The 22,090-nt window shown below is 33.3% G+C and overlaps 2 protein-coding genes, 1 long non-coding RNA gene and 1 pseudogene across 3 annotated transcripts; 2 read left to right on the top strand and 2 right to left on the bottom strand.

The window, feature by feature from the left end:
* The first annotated feature begins 37 nt into the window (after positions 1-37).
* LOC107943068 (cysteine proteinase 15A-like) lies at positions 38-1,902 on the top strand (annotated as a pseudogene).
* A 7,786-nt stretch (positions 1,903-9,688) lies between these two features.
* On the bottom strand, positions 9,689-12,260 carry LOC107943066 (protein SHI RELATED SEQUENCE 5). The gene is made up of 2 exons (XM_016876795.2): positions 10,807-12,260; positions 9,689-10,320 (listed from the first exon to the last, which is right to left on the bottom strand). Exons 1-2 carry the CDS (start codon positions 11,369-11,371, stop codon positions 9,956-9,958), a joined length of 930 nt encoding a protein of 309 aa, XP_016732284.1. The 5' UTR covers positions 11,372-12,260; the 3' UTR covers positions 9,689-9,955.
* Positions 12,261-16,468: 4,208 nt separating this feature from the next.
* On the bottom strand, positions 16,469-17,553 carry LOC121229437 (uncharacterized). The gene is made up of 2 exons (XR_005927176.1): positions 17,234-17,553; positions 16,469-16,739 (listed from the first exon to the last, which is right to left on the bottom strand). It is a non-coding gene; the product is annotated as an uncharacterized lncRNA (long non-coding RNA).
* Positions 17,554-19,742: 2,189 nt separating this feature from the next.
* Positions 19,743-21,462, top strand: LOC107943069 (S-type anion channel SLAH1). The gene is made up of 2 exons (XM_016876797.2): positions 19,743-20,763; positions 20,882-21,462. Exons 1-2 carry the CDS (start codon positions 19,789-19,791, stop codon positions 21,176-21,178), a joined length of 1,272 nt encoding a protein of 423 aa, XP_016732286.1. The 5' UTR covers positions 19,743-19,788; the 3' UTR covers positions 21,179-21,462.
* Positions 21,463-22,090: the final 628 nt, after the last annotated feature.

Here is a 22,090-nt window from a genome sequence, read left to right as displayed (position 1 = left end):
GTTGTCAGGCGCCCAACCAATGCAAACAGATAGCGTGTCAAAACTACTCGCAGTAATCTAGGAAGCACTGTTATAATATCTTTGTCTCTGCACATTAAATTCATAAAGTTCTTTCCTAGAAATGGAACGCCTATCTCTTCTCTTCCTCCTCCTCTCCTCAGTCGTTGCTTCGGTGGTCGCGGAAGTCATCAGCAACGACGGTCGTCTGATACGCCAAGTGGTATCCGACGGAGTTGCCGAAGAAGATTTTGTTAACCAACTCCTCAACGCCGAGCACCACTTTACGCTGTTCAAGTCTAAGTTCGGGAAAACATACGCTTCCAAGGAGGAACACGATTACCGGTTGGGAGTCTTCAAGGCTAACTTGCGCCGGGCCAAGCGTCATCAGCTCCTGGACCCCACTGCCGTTCACGGCATTACGAAGTTCTCCGATTTAACTCCATCGGAGTTCCGTCGTCAGTTCCTCGGCTTGAAACCGCTCAAACTCCCGGCTGATGCTCAAAAGGCTCCTATTCTTCCGACTGATGATTTACCCGATGACTTTGACTGGCGCGACCAAGGCGCCGTTACCGGCGTTAAAGATCAGGTACTATCAAATTTAGTTTTTTAGCTCTATTACTATGGGTTAGTTAAAAAAAACTGGCCCCACTTTACCTATATGATGGCTGAGAAACTTTGCATTGATAAGCAGGGCTCGTGTGGGTCGTGCTGGTCCTTTAGTACGACTGGAGCTTTGGAGGGAGCCCATTATTTGGCAACAGGGTAGCTTGTCAGCTTGAGCGAACAGCAGCTTGTTGATTGTGATCACGAGGTTTCATTTTTTTCCCTTTCTTTTACTATTAAATCTGTAAATTGATGCTTTAGAGGAGGGAAATATCTGCCCCTTGCTGCATTTAATCCCTAGAAGATCATTTCTTGTTGTGTTTTGCATGGCTTTTTGCTGCAATTCCAGTGCCAAACTTAAAACTATCAGTGTTCTTGGTGGTTGCCTTGACTACTGCCATAAAACTCATATTAGGCGCTTTGTATCTAACAAACATCAACAATTGGGTAGTTTTGCAGTGTGATCCACAAGAATATGGTGCGTGTGATTCAGGGTGTAATGGTGGGCTTATGACTACTGCTTTTGAGTACATTCTAAAAGCTGGTGGACTTGAGACAGAGAAGGACTATCCTTACACTCGGAACGACCGTGGTCCCTGCAAATTTGACAAGACCAAAATCGCTGCCTCTGTTTCTAACTTCAGCGTCATATCCATTGATGAGGACCAAATCGCTGCAAATTTGGTTAAGCATGGCCCTCTTGCAGGTAAATTTTGATAATTCATGCCTTTTGGCTGTTGGCATCATAACTTGGTAGCCTGAATGCATATATAATATATATGGTTTGCTTTGGTTATTGCAGTGGGTATCAATGCCGTTTTCATAGACATACATTCACGGGGTTTCATGCCCATATATTTGTGGGAAACATTTGGATCATGGAGTCCTCCTTGTAGGGTATGGATCTGCTGGTTATGCACCGGTTCGATTTAAGAACAAGCCTTACTGGATCATAAAGAATTCATGGGGAGAAAACGGATATTACAAGATCTGTAGAGGTAACAATGTTTGTGGAGTGGACTCCATGGTGTCCAGTGTATCTGCCTTGCATATTTTAAAAAGGCAGCAACTATCACACTAGATTTGCTTTGTAACTAAATGGTAAGTAACATTAGCATTGTTATATATACATATATCAGTAAGTATTATTTCCTGGTCTGCTGTGCCTTGAAACTCAATAACCTTATCCGTCGGAGATCGCTAATGTTCATGTTTTTGTTCTAATTAAGACCTTTAATATATATATAGGTAAACTATTAAAATAGTTACATTTGTTTAATTTAAGGTATATTTTAGTCATTTATGTTTAAAATATAATATTTTAGTCATGAAGCCATTAATTGCCCTTAACGGAGTAAGGGTAAACTCACTAGCACGTTTAAACCATCATTTCAAACAAAATTTTAAGTTAATTTATACAATCGGTCCTCATATTTTTTTCATTTTGAGCAATTTAATTTTTTTCTTTTATGTTTTTAACTTTCCTCTTTTCTTTTTTTTTTTCATTTTATTTTGTTTATTCCTCTATTTTCCTTCATCCTCCATTTCTTTTAACATAAAATTTGTGTATTTTTCTTTTTATTTCTTATTATTTTGTGATCATTCTTATTGTCATTATCATATTATCGCCATATAATATATCATCATTGTCAAATAGTAAAAGATAAGTTGTTTTGGTCTAATATTATGTTGGATTAATTAGATTATGATATGGGTTGGAATCATGATTTTTATCTTTTCCATGAAAAAAATGCAATTTGTTTACATCGGTATTAGTTTTGAAAGAATAAATTTAAAAAAAAAACAAAATTAAGAATATAAAGAAATAATTAGAACTAGATAATTTTAAAAGGATATACAAAAAAGACGTCATTAGGAAAACAACTATCATTTCATCCGAATTTATTTGAATAGATCAGGAATTACATTAAATAATAATCCTCTAAAACTTATTTCCTACAATATAATTCATACAATTCTTTTTTAAATCTATATTTTCCTTAACTTCATTTGCCTGCTTAGTTGTGAATTCAATGAATACATAGCTATTTATCTTCGTTAGCTTCTCGAATTCTTGGATTAAAACATTGTAAAATGACTACTTTTCAATTACATCTTCCATTTTCATCTTAAGGGTTTCCATCTAATTTTCGATTTTTCCATTTACTTAATGTGAATAATTATGGCAAAAATTTTAAGAAAAGTAGAAAAAAATAAATAAAAGTGTGAGTAATTATTGTTTTGAACGGCTAATTGAAAAATGAAAAAATATATTGAAAAATGAGAAAAAATATTTAACAAAAAAAACCAACTAGAGTAATTTGAAAAGTGTTAAATGATAAAGTTTGTGAACATAAATACCCTGCAAATAGACTTGATTATAGGTCAGGCTAATCGTTCAGGCTTGAAGACCCGCTCGAAAAATAAGAAGGTTTGGGTAAAAATATAGACCTAAAAAATAGGGTTGAACAAAAAATAAGACCTATTTTCTAAACAGGTCGAGTCTGGTGTAAGATTTTTTTGGCCCGGCCCCGTCTCAGCTCGAATCTGCCTAAAATTTTTTCTCTCTTGTTATTTTGTTGCCATTTTGCTATTATATTGTTACTATTTTGTTGTTATTGTTTAGATTTTATATAATTCTTATTTTATTGTTAATTTTTCATCGACCAGACTCGATCCATAAACATAACTACTTGCAAATGTGTAAAGATTTTATTACAAGTAGAGTGTGAACATTCTATTTATAATGATAAAACGGTAAAAAGAAAAAAAAAACTATTCTTTTAATTAATTGATCTTTTTGGTTTTTTTTTATTAATTCAATTTTCATATGACTCAACAATAAATAAAATAAAATATAAATGAAATGAATTGAATTGAATTAAAAATAAAAAAAATTTATAAAAATTATTTGTATAAATAAAATGCAGTCAGATTTAATAATACCTTATTTTTTTATTTTGCTGGAGGAATTATCAAATCTTCTTTTATCTAATTTGTCTTCACCAAATTGAAAAGATTTTGGTTTCAGATCAAACAAATTACGTTTTGAACCACCGTAAATTTAAAAATTAAAATTAAAATTAAAAAACAAAAGAATATGTATAAATGATATTATATATACGTTCCAAATTTACTTCATAGTTGAAAAATAGAATTCGAATCTCTTGAAAATATTGTAATTTTTGCTCGGAAAAATGTCATTATTTATACTAATATAATTCTGTAATTAAATTTGAATATTTGTGAAGATAAAATCTAGATTGGCCTTTATCTTGTATATATCTTTTAAATTTTATATCTTTTTTTATATTTAATTTTTGAAAAAAAAAACAAAAAAAAGAAGCATATATAATGTTAAAACGGTGTATTTGTCTTTTATGAATTTAAAAACAAAAAAAATGGTTATATATAAAGAATAAATGTACTGAAAATTTGGTGGATTATCTTCTATTAATTAAAAAAACAGTAAATGCTGGATCATAATTTTAAATTTATTTTTTTGAAGTTTAAATTATTTTATTAGTTTAAAAACAAAAAATGCTTATATACAAAGAATAAACGTATACTGATAAACATGGATTAATATAATTTTAAGATTCTCTTTGATTAATTAAAAAACAAAAAATAGTGGTTGATTGAGTTTTAACTCGATTAATATAGATATTATTGTCAGTACAGGAGGACGTGGGCTCGAGTGCGTTAAAGCCCAATATCTTCCTATTTAAGGGTTGTAAAAAGGCTATAGATAATTCTATGCATTATATAAATAAAAGAAATATTTGAGACACTATCAATGAAGATTTTAGACTCAATAAACAGGATTAGAGAGGTGACAACTATCATATAGAGATATTGTAAAATATTAAAAGAATTTATCAAATATTTTTTTCTTGATATTTATTTATATAAAAATTAAATAAAGATAATTATTTAGTGCACTTGTGATTGAAAATTTTAATTTTACAAGCAGATTAAAATTTTGACTATGTGTCATTAAATTACATTTAAATAACTAAAACATGTTATAAAATCTCAACTCGGAGTGTAAAATGAAAACTTTCTATTGCCTTTTGTACAAAATAATTACCAAAAAGAATATGATCTTTATTTATACATTATCGCAATTTTATGATTCCAATTATTTCAATCAATTTCAATTCATAGTTTAAATTTTTAATTCTACATATTTTCTTCAAACGATAAATTAATTAACACAATTAATGGCTAAAAAACCTAGTGCTTATTTATTTAAAAAATTAGGGTAAACTATTAAAATAATTATTTTTTTATCTCAGGTTACATTTTAGTCATTTATATTTGAAATGTTACGTTTTGGTCACTTATGTTATTGTACTGTAACATTTTAGTCACTAAGTCGTTAATTATCGTTAACGGTGTAAGTGTAACAATAAGCTTACGTGGCACGTTAAATCATCATTTCAAACAAAAATTTTAGGTTAATTTATACAATCGGTCCATTATTTTTTGTTTTAAGCAATTTAATTTTTTTCTTTTATGTTTTTTTAACTTTCCTTTTTTCTCCATTCTCTTCTGCTTCTCCCTCTGTTTTCCTCCTTTCTCTATTTATTTTAACGTAGTTTTTTATGTTTTCCATTTGTTAAAACAAGTCCTTATACTTTTATTTTTTTTGAACAATTTAATTTTTTCGAGCGAGACAAGCTTGTGGACTAGTTTTTTATTTTTTTAATTTTTATATATATTTTTTTATTTCAATATAGATAAACTACATAATTAGTCATTAAACTATGGGTAAATTTTCATTTGATTACTTAAAAAGTTACAATTTGGCCATTGAACTATTTAAAAGTTTTTATTTAAGTCACTTGGATATTAAGTTTTTAACCAAGCGATGATTTCACTATCGATACGGTAGATCAATCCCCATCGACAAGCGGAGGAATATACCTTAGATCCAAATTGATCTGATGGTCAATGTTGAAGATTGAAGAAAAATATTGTTTGATTTTAGTTCGTAGATTCGTGACATTCAAAACTGCCTCATGAAAAAAAATGAATGGTAGAAGAGAAGAGGAAGTAAGACTTTCAATTGGCGCTTGTAGTGCAAACAAACAAAGCCATATAGCATGAATTTTAACAATACAATTACTTAAAAAAACTTTTAAATAGTTTAATGATTAAATTCTATTTTTTAAATTAATAATTAAAACCAAAATTTATTCATAATTTAATAAATAATAGTGTAGTTTACCTTTAAATTAAATTTACATAACGTGTCATACAAGCTTAGGAAATTTCCTAGCCGGAGATGGGTACTCAGGCGCCTCAGGACCGCTGGTGATGATTGGTTTACTGTTTTTGCTCGTCTTCTATTTCACCGTCGCTTTCTAGCGCTTTTTGTTGGGTGGAGTGCAAGGAAAATTGAAAATGACTACACGATGCCGTCCCGGACGGACCCAAAGGCATCTCATTTGTGGATCAACTGTCGCTAATTCTCTTTTCCTATTAACCAAAGCAACTCTCCAATTTATAAAGGATAAAAAAGAATGGACCCTTTTCTTATGACCCATTTGAATGTTTGTAATATGGGCCCAACAGGGCCAAGGAATGATTTGCAGTAAATTTATTCATTAATCTTTTTTACAAAAAATAGAACAGACATGTTTGATGTTCATCGGTCTTAAAGCTTCCAAGCTAATTTTGTCATGGGAATTTGGAGTTTCTCGTAACAGGTATACTCCAACAATTTATTCTTAACTAAGACAATTAGACAAAGGGAAGAAAAAACATTTTATACGTAAGAAACATTAAAGTCTCAAGGTTTGCGTGAATTTCATGCACTAATTTTCTTTCCGGTTATCTGCACCATAATTACATGCATAAAAATAAAAATGTCGCTTCCCATTAATTCTCAAGTCCTTTTGCCAATGTTTCAGTTCGCTGTAGCCTGCAATAGGTGGAACGAGCTTTATATAGCTTCACAAGCAAACAGCAGCCCAACAATCTGTTTAGGCATGGAAATCACAAGTCACAACGATCCATTCGGATGAAACAATACCGAGTTTTTGGACCACAAAAACTTGCAGCAGACCCGCAAACACACAGCCAATATCACAAGAGGCTACTACAAGTGGATTCACAAGCCGCTGTTGACGATATGTCCTTATTCCAAAAACCTTAAATTCACAACCCTATAACAGCCTATTGTAGGATACTGGAAACCCTAGCACCATTTGTTACGGGAGACCTCAAATCGGGACCAACACTCTTTTTCAAGTGTCAGTTGTCAATTCAATAACTTGGGCAAGTTTCGGAAAAGAAACGTAGCAACAGTGTCTCCTCTCGATGGTTAATGATTGCGCCAAACTCGGTTAGCATTGGTCAACTAAATCGGTCCTTCCCTTTACTCTCAAGTATGGCCAAGCTGAGATCTTCTGTCTCAACAGTCTCCATCAATGTTGAAACCAAATAAACCATCTTTTCTGATTTAATTCTTGTCCCAAATCGTGTGATTTATACTCACCCACATCATCAACACATCTTACCTACCGGTTACCTAAACTAGGATTGATTGATCGAGAATCGTATTATCAAGCTTAATATATAAAATAATTAACTTTTAAGTTGGAATTAAAGTTTAAACTATCACATTTAAGTTCAAGATGGTGCAATTTATATGGATAATTAAAAAAATTACACGTGAACCCTCCCAAAAAAAACAAAAAATAATATATTAAAACAGTAAACCAAATTATTGTATTTATTTCAACCTATAAGAAATAAGTAGTTAGCTGCTTTCCTTTTTACCTTTTTTTCTAGTATTGTGGGGGCTGCGCAGGAAAGTCTTGCTTTTCATTGAAGAATTAGGTGCCATATTCTTCGGATGCATCTGATTTAGGATAGCGATTGTCAATTACAAGTGGTGTCATCACGAAGAAGAAAGCATGCTGAAGCCCACATGCATTGCTGTCATTCATCAAATATTAGAAATTTTATAATTTCCCCATCGACCTCCCACATGCAAACCCTCTTTTGAAGATTTATGAATATAATTCCCTCGTCAAGTCTCTTCACATACTGTAGCCATAATTTTGTCTTCACATTTCGGTGCTTAATCTAACAAACAAATATGCTTTTGCATTTCAAAGCTTATTGTTTCAAATTCTAGAACAACAGCCAATTTTTTTTTTAAAAAAAAACCTAACTGATAAAATTTCTATATATTTGTGTTTAAATTTCTAAAATCTATATTATTTGAATAAAATAAAAAAGATAATTCTATTATATTCATCATTATTTGGTTCAGTATGAAAAACATGAGGGATTTTCACATTGATGAAATGGAGGAAGGAATCCGAGAAAGAAACTTGACTCTTGCTTCGAAATAGCCAGCCATGCATGCCCCTAAACCTAAAGGATGATATAATTTTTTTGCCTCTTGAGATGATCTTAACCAGTACTTTATTTGAACTACCATCATTTCATAATATTTAGCACAGTAATTTAGCATGCAGAAATTTCCATTATGACTTAACTCATAGGGTAAAGATACAGTCATGAATATCAATTTTAAAATAAATTGGTCTCAGTATTTTTATGTTTTTTTTTTCAAATAAATCAAAAAAATAATGACCCATGATAAAATTTGATCCTAAGAACCGTGCTTTCAAAATACTTAACTTTATCCTTCAACCTTTTCATCATCCACGTGGATGTACACCTAGTATATAATTAAGACATTTGTATTGTTCCTAGTATTGCTAAAGACAATCTTTAACTTAGGAAATCGAAAAGTGCAATTTTAGTAAGGTAATGCCGATAAATTACGGTAAAGGCATTATGATAATCTTAAAACCTGACGCATTTCTATAAAGTTTTAGATGCATGGACTTCATGCAGCGACAGTATTCTTTACTATCTACAGAACCTAATTAAACAAATACTAACTTAACTACGTATGCATCAAAGACTCGAAGCATCTCTCCAAAACAATTCCTACACCCCTCTATCAGTACAACAATTTAGATTATTTTCCCTATTCACTGCCATTTCAAGATCATGAAGATTCATCACCATCTAGAAAATATTGGTCATGGTGGTGAATTCTTATATCCTCCATTAGAATTACTCTTTGAATCAAAGATTTTCCATGGTAACAAAACGATGCATTAAAGTTCCAACTTCCAATATCATTGGGATGATGACAGCCTCCGTGAATATCCTCCCTTACACTCAACAACGTCAAGTAAAAAGATGATCAGAGCACAATTTTTGAGCCAGAAACTATTAACTTAGGAAAGTTTCATAATCTTTCTGTTTGCTTCCCCCATGGGATAATTCTAGAAGCCTAGAAAAACAGAAGCATCTCACTAGATAGCCGCAAACACATCAGTCTCAGGCTAAACGTAACGTGATCACATGCACAAAGTTGCAGAGAAGCATTAAAAGTTTTTGGCTAATGAGCAAGGGTTTTCCCTTCTAGCAGAGGATCACATCCATGCAGGTCTATTCAAGTGCCTGCATTTCTAATTTGCAGGGCGTAATCAGTAGCTGATAAAAATGTGCCCCATAGAAGTTGATATATTAATACGTATAAAAATACATACATTCTCTTTCAAAAAGAGAGGGAAATGGAGGATGAGATCTTTCATGGTTTTTGCTTTTTTGGAATGGAATGGATTGCCAGGATTTTCATTTGCCAATGCATGAAAGACTTGTAAAGCTGGTTCATGGGCTCGGCTTCCTTTCTTTTTGTTTTTTTTTTCTTTTCTTTCTCTCTCTCTTTCCAGTAAACGTTTTGAGAGATTTAAAAATTGAAGAAAAAGGAGGCATTAAAATTCTTTGGTTAGCCGAACACGAAACCTAATTTTCTCGTCCCATTTCCATCCGGCACGCAGACGAATAAATTGGGAAAAGCGGCTTCGAATTCAAAACCAACCAAATTCCAAATATACACTAAGAAACAAGAAAATAATTCACACCCAAAAAAGCGCACATCCACATGCTACATTAAGTGCGCTCAAATCGAAAAACAAAGGGCTAATCATCGATGGGAAGAATAACAAAAGCACTGGAAATCTGAATTGAAATTCGAAAACAAAAATCAACCAACTCCCTCCCCCAATATTCATATCCATCCTCAAAAGTTTAAATTCTCATTTCAATTACAATGCTCTTCGGTGGGTGTTAATTAAGGTTTGACATACTAGATAATTTAAAAAAACAAAAAGGACCACAAATAAAAATGAGAACTAAAGTCCAGCAATCTAGAGTCGTTTCTGACAAATGGAAGTTTTTTGCTAAAAGAAAGGGAACAGCTCCTATAGAGATCAGTGTGGAGAGTGGAACAATTGGAGGACATGCCTGTAAATCAAGACCTTGGAGGTGGGAAGAATTGCGTACCGGCAATGAAAGCATTAAGTGGAGCTGGATAAAGGGAAGGGTCAATCATACTTGTGCCTGGATTGCTGGAAGTAGCTGCTGTTGTCGTTGTAGCAGCTGCTGCAGTAGTAGAAGCAGTTGTGATGAGATTGAGTTGCTGAGAGCTTTCACCTCCACAAGTATAACGACTTTCAGGGCCTCGATCGTAGAGAATTCCCTTGAATACATGACCTGCGATGTTTACAGCCGTTTGATATGCAAACTCCCCCTCTACGTCGTCCATAGCGCTTACTTTTACACAGCGGAACACTGCTGGAGAACTAACTTCGGGAGGGAATTGGCCCAGTTCCAACCCTAATTTTCAAAGTTCAACAGCATACAAAAATAATAACGATAATAATATTAATAATCATACTTACTAAACTGGAAAAGTAACAAAAGAAGATTTGTTTGAAAATTTTTCCCGATTTTTATGGGAGATTTCGTCAGTTTTACCAGCAAACAGTGGCAGAATTAATGGGAAAAAGGAGAAAAAAGAAAAGGAAAAGCAGTTGGTTGGGTGACTATGGAGGTGGACTTGCTCACACGCAAATGATACGGTCTTGTTGGGGCACTAGGTACTGCTGGAAGTCACTGGAATTCCTCAACATCTTACCAAATTAAACTTTTGTCTATGTTTGCAAATACGCGGTTCTTGAAAATTCTCCATCATAGACCTTTTCATGGTTTCATTTCAAAAGAATCCAAAAAACTTGCATTGATGTTTTTTTCTTGCTTTTTTTTGGGGGCGGGGGGTGTCTTTTGGAATTGTCTTTGTATTGTGAACTAGTACAACTTTACCTGACGTGGTGGGGGATAAACGAGTGCAGGCAAGAGAGGGAGAACCATGATTATCTCTCTGCCTTTTGGGATTGTCTCCTCTAAACAGTTGTTGGTGTTCTTGTTGTTGATTTTGCTGCTGCTGTTGTGTTTGTTGCAAAGCTGCGAGTTGTTGCTGCCTCTCTCGCCTTTTAGCAGCAGGAACCCATGTACTCTTAACGTGAGTTTGGCACTGAAACCCTCGGCTCTTGCAACAGGTCCGGCATCTCAAATGCGCACAATCTTTCTTAGCTTGGTTACCACAATCTTGACAGTTCATACCTCCTTGTCTCATAACCGTGAACCCTGCTGATCTCGAAGACGACTCATCGGAGAGATTAAAGCCGGTTGTTCTTCGACTAGGACCCGCTCCAAACGACAAATTGTTGACGTTTTGCTGTTGGTAATAATACTGAGGCCATATCTCAAACCCTTTGTTGTAGATCTCCTCGTTTCTGTAAAAATAAAGGTTCTCTTCTTTATCTTCCCCTTCTTGTTTGCTTGAAGCAGCTCCTTCACGTCCACCTAGATAGAAGAAGCCAGCCATTTGTTGCACCCAAAAGCTGAAACCAATCTCAATTTTGACCAAAAATCCATAGCAGAAACACCCTATTTAGTACCCCACACCCTCCACCGCCAGATCACACTAATGTGATGAGCTGGTTGGATTTTCCTTGGGGTCTTTATGGGTTTCAACTGTGGAAGCTTTTTCTGGTCAGTTTTTAAAGCCCACTGTTAGTCTGTGAATGTTTGTAGGGGTTTTTTTTTTTTGTTTTGACCCGATCTTTGCTATTTCTGCTATATCTACCCCTCTCCCCTCCCCCTCAATAACTAGAATTTAATACAAGGGCCTGTTTTAATTTCTTTTGTGATCTTTGGGTTTTTTTTTTCGATTTTTGAGGTTAGAAACTTTTAGGGTAATAAAAACAAACGACGATGGTTTCCCTGGACTTATCTCACTCCCACCCCCTCCTCTCTCCCTTCAATTCCCAGCAATAATGGCACGGAATTAGAGCCCCTGCAACGCCGCCACGAGAACTGCACCCTGCTCTCTCCTACATCTCAGCTCATTTATTACAAAACTTGCCCACTCCTCTATTTCTGTCTAAATTCTAACAAAAAGAACAACTTGCTATAAATCTTTGGTTTTTGTTGAGTAATGCAATTGAGAAAAGAGAGAGAGATATAGAAGAAAAGAAAATAAAAAAAACACAAAAATGCAAGAAAATATGTCTCTGGGCACTTCTCTACAGTCTACAGTTCACTTCCAGTTTCAATGAATCTAATCAACTAAAGGTTTGAATCTCCGCCGTTGCATGTCCATCATACGTTCCCTATTCTCCCCACGTGGCACAGCATCAGCTTTTCCTTATTCGTCCTTGCACCGGAAAACCCGCTAGTACTTTATCTGACCGTCCTTGTAATTAGATTGATTTTCACCCCTTCTCACACTCTCTTTTTTGCCCCTTTAATCTTCTCATATAACAAGCAATCTATTTCTTAACTAAAAAAGAAAAGCAGAAAAGAAAGAAAAAAACATGGATTACTTTCACATAACATCTGTCAGTGATGTAGAATCCAACGGCGAAAAAATGTTCTGTAATGAGATCTTGTTAGTATGCAAAATTTCCGTGTCTGCATATGTCCCGTGCGGGTATTTTATTTTCCGTGAAACCCTCGTATTCTTCTTAAAATTCTTCATGTAATCATTTACCATTTGACCCCAAAATCAATTTATTTTTATATAAACGAATAATGAAAAAAAAAACTACAATTCCATTTGATAAAATATAGGTTAACACCTTTGATGTTATGTTTACCTTAAGAAATACCAATGTGGCTACATGCATGAATAATAAGAAAATATTAATTGCCAAAAATATAAGAATATAAGAATATGTTTATTTAAGAATACTATTAAGAAATATCAAAGTAACTGTACGCATAATTAGAAAAAGAGTAACTCTATGCATGAATAGTAATAATAAAAATAATATAACACAACTGGTTTAATTGTCATTATTATTTGGGTTATCTTTCATGTGACTTAAAAGTTTTCAATCTTCATATTTGATTTGATTGATTGAATGGAAAAGAGGAATGTAACAACAGAAATATATATATACATATATCTATATATTATCTCTTTAAGGGAAACTATTGAAAAAACAAAATACCAAGGTTTAAACCTTGCAAGAGTAAAATTAATTTTTTTAGGAACAGAAATTGAATTATAATATTTTTAATTTAAAGTGTAATTTTAATTTGTATCTCACCGTTTGTTAATGCCTCAAGAGAGTGTTTATAATTTTAATTTTGACAAATAAATATATCTAATTTAATAATTTTTTCTTCATACGCATAGTCAGTGTTACGTAATTTGTTATTACATTATAATTTTAAATTAAATTGATTAATTGAATATATATTTGACTAATTCATGAGTTGATATTAGTAGAGGTGAAAAAAAAATGGGCTAGCTTTTAAATTTAATTAATGAGTACACCTATCACGTACATAGATTAAAGGATAAATAAGAAAATTTTAGAAAATCAAGATCAAGCCTAACTAGAAAATGACTTCATGACCCAAAGACCAAAAGACAAAAGTTAACTTATAATCTTTCATAAAAAACAGATGGTTTCTGTAAACAAACAATCACGTGTAAACCGCGTGAAATTAGTGGCCACTAATTACTGGATTTTAATATTTTCTATTTATTTTTTAATGTATCTACTAGAATGAAATTAATAACTAATCTTTTGTATTTTATAGGTTTATTAAAAGAATAGATATTAGTTACAAGTTTTAAAACTATTTTATATTAAAGATAAGGATCGAACCCTCGATCATTGATTAATGTATATTAATAATTCTTTCACTTAGCTCATATTTATGGGGAAAATGAATTCAAGAAAATATAATATAATATAAAAAAATAAAATATACGTGATAATATATTAATATTATTTATAAAATTTTATTTGCGGAATTAAACTATTACCAATTTTTTTGGTTTTCTCTTTTTTACGTCTGATACATTCTTTTACTGAATTCAATAAAAAATGAATTGATTGCAATTATTTTTTTTTCTCATCAGACATTAATTAACTTTTAAATTAATAAATTATAATTATGATTATTAACAAGACGGATGGCGGCTTAGGTTAGTCCCAACCCTACAATCACAGCCGCTGGACAAAACAGGCTTTGCCATGCCTAATCAAACTTTTGCTATGATAAAGTAATCATGATTATTACTAATTAATCCCCAAAAAAGGTCAATTAAATTTAATGCCGATAGTAATTAGGGGCCCGAGGCGATGAACCCTTTTTTTTTTGTGCCTTTACTGTTGACTAATGCTAATATAGTCGATTAGATTGTTTATTAGAATATATATATAGTAGCAGACATGGAGCTCCTAACTTTGATGAAATATATTAAGGCTGAAGCTGATCTGCTCATGATTTTTAAAACTAGGGACCCTAAATTTTGCCTTTTTCTGGACATGAATGAAAACAACCACTACTATGACTTACTATATATCCTTCTTCGAGGTACGATGAAAGCTACCTTCTTTTTTTCTTCCTTCTTTTGGAATTAAATGAGTCTTTGTCTTGCAAAAGGAAAAGGTCTGTCTGGTTTTATGCAAGCACCATGCTCATGCAAATTTTGAGGAACCTAGCTAGCTTTTTTTTTTGTTCCTCTTTAAATATGCTTTGTTTTCGACATTTTTTTTTCTTATCTTGCATGTAATTTACTAATTTTGTTCTAAATAAAGCTTTGATGGAACATTCACATCACTAAACTAGTTGGGAAATTAGGTTATTTCTTGTTGCATTGCAGGGTGGGGGATTTGATGGTTTTATGTTTAATTAAAGAAAATTTAAGACTTGGTTATTACATCATGCTTACCGCCGGAAGTTGTAATGTAATTCTTTAATAGGATTAAGAGTTGGGTAATTAATGATTTTAACTCATTGTTCCAAAAAAAGTGCTTTGGACTTCATTGAGCCATTAAAGTACAACATTTTTATCTGCAACTTGTATTGCATTAGGTTCCAAAGCAACACTTCTTACCATCCTTTCTTCTCTCACCTTTATTGCTAGATTGCGATTTCTTTTCTTTCTTTTTTTTATATATATTATTAAAATTTTCAATAAAATGTTATACCATAAAGAGGTAATTTTCTTTATTCACATAAATGCGTATGGTGTAAATTAAAAATATGGAAAAGCCTGATGAAAAAACAAAAAAGAAAAAGGCCCTGTCGGATCTTGAACATTTTCCCTAATTTGAGTCTTGTCAATCAAACTTATCTTTCATGATTATATTTTAGGATACCAAATATTTATGGATTCAAATTAGAGGAAGAAGACCTTTAGAGTTTTTTTTTTAATAACTTAGTATTCCACACATCTTTTTAATTTAAACCAGCACCGAGAGTTTGATTTGATAAAAGGCAGAGATAGTGGGAAGAATAATAGAGCATCAAAATTTGAGTTGCAGATAATGATCAACACCCATTTTCCTCAAATTGAGTGAAAGTTAAACGGCTGTAGAATTTGAGTAAACCATCCGTCGTTAAAGTGAACTCAATGCCAAAATGGGGATATATGACATAACTTAAAGATAAAAAGGGGATGCCGAGAGAGAGAGAGAGAGAACGACCAACAAAAAGATAAAAACAAAAAAGAGAGATGGGTTTTAATTGGAAGATTGAATGATGTGTGAGGGTCTCAATAATTGTGTCTGTGTCTTTGCCTCTCGAGCCCTGCGCTTTGCTTTGCTTTGCTTTGCTTTCTCCTGGTTGGTTGACTCTCTCAGGGCCAAGCGTTTCCCGCCTCGAACACTTTATTTATTTGTAATTTGACATTATTACATTAAGGTGCAATTGTCCCGAGTTGGAACTTGTCGACTTTTTTCAATAATACGAAATTGTGCATCTAATGTTCGATGGATGCAGTGAAATTGCACGTTTAGGGGTCATAAACACAATTACTTTCGGCATAATTTTTTAGAGATATTTTAATGACAGATCTAAGATTAGATGACTTAAAGTGATGTTTCATTACGATTCCTTTTTTTTCCCCTCTCATGGGTTTGGAACTAGTCATCTCATTTCATCATGAACTCGACAAAGCTAATAAGCTTAGCCATCCATTTAGCGAATGACTATAATTTGTTTGTAGTTTTTTCTCTATATGCTCTTTTTTCTTTTTTTTAACTCTCATTACTAATCATTAGCTTTCCGTCCTTTAAAAAGAGAAAGACAAAAGTGTTGTACTGTTCATCAAAGCCAAAATTTTTGTTGTACAAAAGATTGAACCATATGACCTACGAAAGACCTATTATATCAGTCATCAAAATAGAACTATAATAACCCTAATTTCACTAGATTTCTGTGTGGGGTTTGAACATTTCCTTGACCCTGGAAATCAAAATTTTCAAAAAAGAAAACAGGGATAATTTACAAGGGGTTGTGTGAAGTCACGTCAAACTATAGCCTTTCCATCAATGGCCAGATGATGCCTGCCAACTATGTCGTTAAGTAGATGGGAAAAAAATTTTATCGAATCAAAAATTGTTTTTTGGGGACGAGTTCAGTGAGCCTTTTATGAACAAGAATATATAGTAATACATACGAAACCTTTCACAGTTTTAATTTCCAATGAAGATTCAAGGGAAGGGAATATATGAAAAGAGCTGCATATTAAGACTGTTTGAAAGTTTGAAACCCTTAGGTCCCCTTTATTGAAAAGCCAATTGTGGTTTCTGCATTCAGGTGATTTAGTGCAGGCCCTGGCTGCTTTTGTTTCTCCTGAACCTTTAATCTCTCTTCATTACACGTTCTCCAATCCATGTGTTAGGTCTGGCCTAGCCACCATATCTTGCAAATTAAAATTGCATTACCTTCGCCATAATAATAAGTAGGATTATTATCCTATCCATCGTAAAAAAATTTATACAAAAACAGTTTAAAATGATATAATAAATAACCATACTCAAATCAATTACTAAATTTTAATTTTTACTTCATTGTGAACAAAATAATTATTTATAATATTATTGGCATTAAGGTAAAAAACTTCTCTTATCAAATGTCCTTTTAATTGACAGAATAATTATTTATAACATCATTAAAAATGGAATAAAAAAACTTCTATAAGTGAATCTTTGTGTCATCAAGTGTCAATTTATCACTGTTTTTGTATACTTTAAAGAGATATGGCATCATTATATATGTTTTTTTCAATATAACGTTTTCTACATGATTCTTTATTATTCAGTCCTAAAAAGGTTCACGCGATTTTGCATATATAGATACAAATTCAGAGAGGGATTAATGAAAAGATGGGCATAAAAGATAGTAGTAGTAGTAGCCGAAGAATGCCTTTAGAAACTACCTGCAAAGGAGTGAACCGGGGACCCCAAGCCGGCTACTAAACTCTCCTATTCAGGGTACATGTAGGGGTCCGTCTCCAAATCACACACGCACACAGGCACAGCTGAGCCCCACCCTACCTAGCCTTAACCAATGTCGCCCAGCTCAACCACAAAGGAGGGCCAGAGGAGACACTGCGTACAATTTAGGTGAAGGTTTTTAAAGTGCAGTGGGTGGGGAGATATAGGTATATAGAGTCATAGCCTTTATCCACCCACTACTCTTTGTTATATCATACAACGTCCTTCTGGTTTCAAGACCTTTGAAAATACGTATATTTTTTTAAAACCCTTTCGTCTAACATGGTTAGGTAAAACTTGAAATTTGCGTTCACATTCATCTACGTACAATTCTACAATTTTTGACATCGGGATTTGGAAGATTTTCGAACGTTTACGCTATGTTTAAATTGAGGGAATTAAGCAGGAAAAATAGGAAACCTCCTTTTATTTCAATAACGTTTTAATTAAATTAAAAGAAAATGGGATGCTTTTATATATATATATATTTAAATACCATTCAACTTTTTCATAACTGCAAATCATAGAAAAAGAGAGGAAATTAAACTTCAAAAAAAAAAAATCAAATCTGAATATCATTATTACCATTTCATATTCATCAAAATAACTATTGCTTTTGTAAACTCATATACTTCACGTAGTTGACATTGAAAATTATAGCAAAATTATTCTACTTATTTTTTGTTGTTCTTTTTATAAGCTTTAATTTCATTAAACCAGACAAGGCAGAATGTATGGAGAAAAAGAATACATCATCTGTAAACGTTTAATTCCTAACTCTTAATATCTCAAGCTATACAAAGAGTAATATTTACAGTATATGTAAGACAAGCAACTCTAATTCTGTTTTCCTTCGATTTCTAAACAATTTCTTATTTCTTTCCCTCCAAGTTCAGTACAAGTGAGCATTTCATGCCAATTTAAGTATAACCGTGATGAGAGTTTTGCCTTTCAACCTTGCAATTAACTAGTACTGGATTTTTTGTTGTTTCCTATATTTTTAAAATAATATTCATTAAAATGCATAGTTTTCTTTTCTCTTTTTACCCTAACTATAAAGACCAACATTTATTTCCTTTCCTTTCCTTTTTATCAAACATTTTAAATAAGGGAAAAGATGCCTTATTTCATTTCTTTTAAAACCCTTTTTCTTTTTTCTTTCTTTTCTTTTACTAATTATCCATCAAACATAGCGTTAGAGTGGGTTCAAAACAATAGGGTTGGGAGGGAATGGGGTTAGAGTGGACCCACTGGGCTTTTGCATGTGATGGCATGATTGAGAGGATTTATAGGGTCGAAATGTATAGGGCATTAGGTTTTTGCCCTTTAAGCATATTATTATTTGAGTAAATAGGCATTGCATGACATATTTGTCTCAGAGGGAGGTTACAAAACTCCTTATCACGTGCCTACTACTTTAACCTTTTGACACAAACCTAAAACCGCTTGCCTCTTAACCACAGATGCCTCACAAAAGAAACTTCTTTTTTTTTTTTCTCTCTCATTTCCCCCAAATGTCTTTTCTTCTTTAAGAAAAGCCGATACTGTTACTTGCTATTTGTTACGATGGTTCCTTTTAAGTTTTAAAAACCCAACACTTAAAATTTTTTTACAAGTTGAACGGTGGGAACACCCAACATTTACTCCACTCCGAAAAGCAAAATCCAGTATCCCATGGGCCTCCACTGTTGGAACAATATTTCATTCGTCTCCGGTTTTTTATTTCAATAAATTGGGCTTCTAATGGTAGGTTCGCTCTTGCATGGCGGGCTCAAGTGTTGAGAGAATATGCTGTTAACCTAAATTATTATATTCTCCAAACCCTAAATCCGTCGCTCTTTTAAAGCAAATGACTTCATTTCTTACAAATTCTATAGGTTCCGTCCAGTTGAGGAGCTTAGTAGAGAACCAGCACATAGCTCGTCTAAAATAGTAAATTTTAATTTTAATTTTTTATAATTTATAAAATTTTAAATTAATAATAGTAAAATTACACTTTAATCCCTACAAAAATTATAAAAATTTTCTATTTAAATGATAAAGATATATATTATAAAAATGATAAATTTATATTTTTATTACCGTAAAAATATATAATTTAATTCCGACCTTAAAAAGATTTCTTATTCGGGCCCTAAATTCGTCTCTATCCCTAGTGTCAAGTGGACAGTACATTCATGGTATACATTAAAAATATTCAAGACGGAAATGGAGAAAAAGGGTCCATTTAATAGACATTTTTGATAAGTGATAAACGCATCTTCCCTTGTCATTTTCTGAGGGGAAAAAGAAGTGTTAGTATTACAATCCAAATTTGACCGCTTTGCTTTAACTAGCAATTTGCACTTTGATGTCCCCTAACTTCAGTTGTGCTGTTTGACCTGCAACAGTTTGCATATATATCCCCTAATTATAGTCAAGGCAGTACTTAGTATATTTCCCAACATTTTAATGCTTTACTGTGTACTTCGCCTTTGCTCAACCCCTATAAATCACCATGCTAACCAAGAAAAATCTCTTCAAACTCATAGTTCATCAGAAAACAAAGTTTACTCACCTACATTTTATGCTAATGGCCATCGTAACATCTCAAACCGTGCTTCAGCTCGTAGTAGACAGTACTGTATCCCACATCAGCAGCATCGATTCTACCCATCAAATTCAATGTAGCAGCCTCTCAACCATTGTTGCTCGGCGTATCAAGGAATCATTCACCAACGTCTTAACCAAATTCCATGCTGGTTATTTTAGGGTAAGCCTATCTTTGGGTGGCCAAGCTTTATTATGGAAGACGTTAATAGGGCCAACCGATAATAAAAGGACTTTTAGAGTTGCCCTCCATACGTTTCATCCCAGAGCTTTTACTCTACTCTGGTCTTTCGCACTCGTTACCCTTGTTTTGCTTTCCATTCTTTACCTTTTGAGGTGTTTATTTTACTTCAAGATGGTGAAAGACGAGTTCTTGCACGATGTAGGGGTCAACTACCTATTTGCTCCATCCATTTCTTGGCTTCTTTTGCTTCAATCAGCACCCTTCTTTTGCTTCAACAATCCATACTCATACGTAGTTCTCTGGTTGGTTTTTGCGGTTCCTATCGTGGTGCTCGACGTTAAAATCTATGGCCAATGGTTTACTAAGGGCAAAAAGATTTTGTCAGCGATTGCAAATCGGACGAGTCATTTGTCAGTTATAGCGAACCTGGTCGGTGCACAAGCGGCGGCAAATATGGGGTGGAATGAGAGTGCCATTTGCTTTTTCTCACTAGGGATGGTGCATTATTTGGTGCTTTTCGTGACGCTATACCAGCGTTTTTCAGGCACCGACCTCCTTCCAACGATGTTAAGGCCGGCTTTGTTCTTGTACTTCGCAGCACCAAGCATGGCGAGCTTGGCTTGGCAATCTATTGCTGGTTCTTTTGATACTGCTTCAAAAATGCTCTTCTTTCTCTCGCTCTTCCTCTTCATGTCACTGGTAATTAATTAATATATGCTAAAAGTTACTGTCAATTAAGTCATTAAGATAATGGCACAGCTTGAAGCTTTAAAACATGGTTTTGTTTTGTCTAATAGTAATAGTGGCACTGGGACAGGTTTTGAGGCCGACACTGTTTAAGAGATCAATGAGAAGGTTCAATGTGGCGTGGTGGGCTTTCTCGTTTCCCTTGTCAGTGCTGGCTCTGGCTTCAATGGAATATGCAGAAGAAGTGAAAAGCGACGCTGCAAATCTCCTAATGCTTCTTCTTTTAACATCTTCTGTCATCGTCTCCGTTGGTTTGATCATTTTCACTCTGCTCAACACCCACATATTGGTCTTACCCCACAATTCCGATCCTATTTCAAGTTTGCCAACACTACGCAGCAATTCAACAACTACAGCAAGTGTTTAATTAGATTAAAAGATTATGTATAAAACAATTGTATATACGTATGGTAAATGCTCTCTCATCTCTTATTTGAGAAATTTAATTTATTTCTTACATAAAAGATGATGTACATCTTAGATGTTGAGTTACCCGTTTTATTATTTTTAATAATTGAATTTGTATACGAAATCGAAAAGAAAACATGATACAAAGTACTTATAGTGTAGCCATACATTTTCAATTTTGTCTTCTACCCCACATTCTACAAAGACAATTATTTACATCTATAATAATGATATTTACATTACAAACTTGCACTGTGCAGCAATCAATTAAAAGAATCTCTTGGGTTTTCCCTCAATGCTTCATCGCATTTATCTTCCACCAAATACAGGAGATAGGAAGAGATATTGTGAAATTTTCTGAATATATCAAAAGAACTTCAACTCTACACAATGGTTTCTTCCTCCACCTAATGTCATCAACATTAACTGTAACTCTTCAGTTATTGGCGATTTTAATATGATGGGACTTGTGGCTGTTGTGAGAGATAGTAATGACGACATTATTGATGGTATTAATGCACAAGCATGATCATTAAAGACATTTGTGACTAAAAACTCTTGCAATTAGGTTAGGTTAGCAAGATATCATTATTGAATTTGATTGTTTAAAAGCCATGAGAATGTTGAGAGGAAGCTTGGGGTGTTTTTGTGGTTGTTGGAGATATTGCATCACAAACTAATTTTGATTCTATTTGTTTTAATCATGTATTGAGATAAAAAAAATATAGCGGCTGAATTGCTTCTGGTTCTTGCCCCTCATACCGGTCATTTTCCATCCTAGAAGAACTTAAAAGATTGTGGTAGATAGATGCTGTCCAGGTAAACCTAATCAAAAAGGTTTTACCATTGAAAATTTGGATTGCCCATTGAA

This window comes from Gossypium hirsutum, chromosome A05, assembly GCF_007990345.1.
Source record: "Gossypium hirsutum isolate 1008001.06 chromosome A05, Gossypium_hirsutum_v2.1, whole genome shotgun sequence".
Taxonomy (NCBI): Eukaryota; Viridiplantae; Streptophyta; class Magnoliopsida; order Malvales; family Malvaceae; genus Gossypium; species Gossypium hirsutum.
This window is presented reverse-complemented; position numbering and strand designations above follow the sequence as displayed.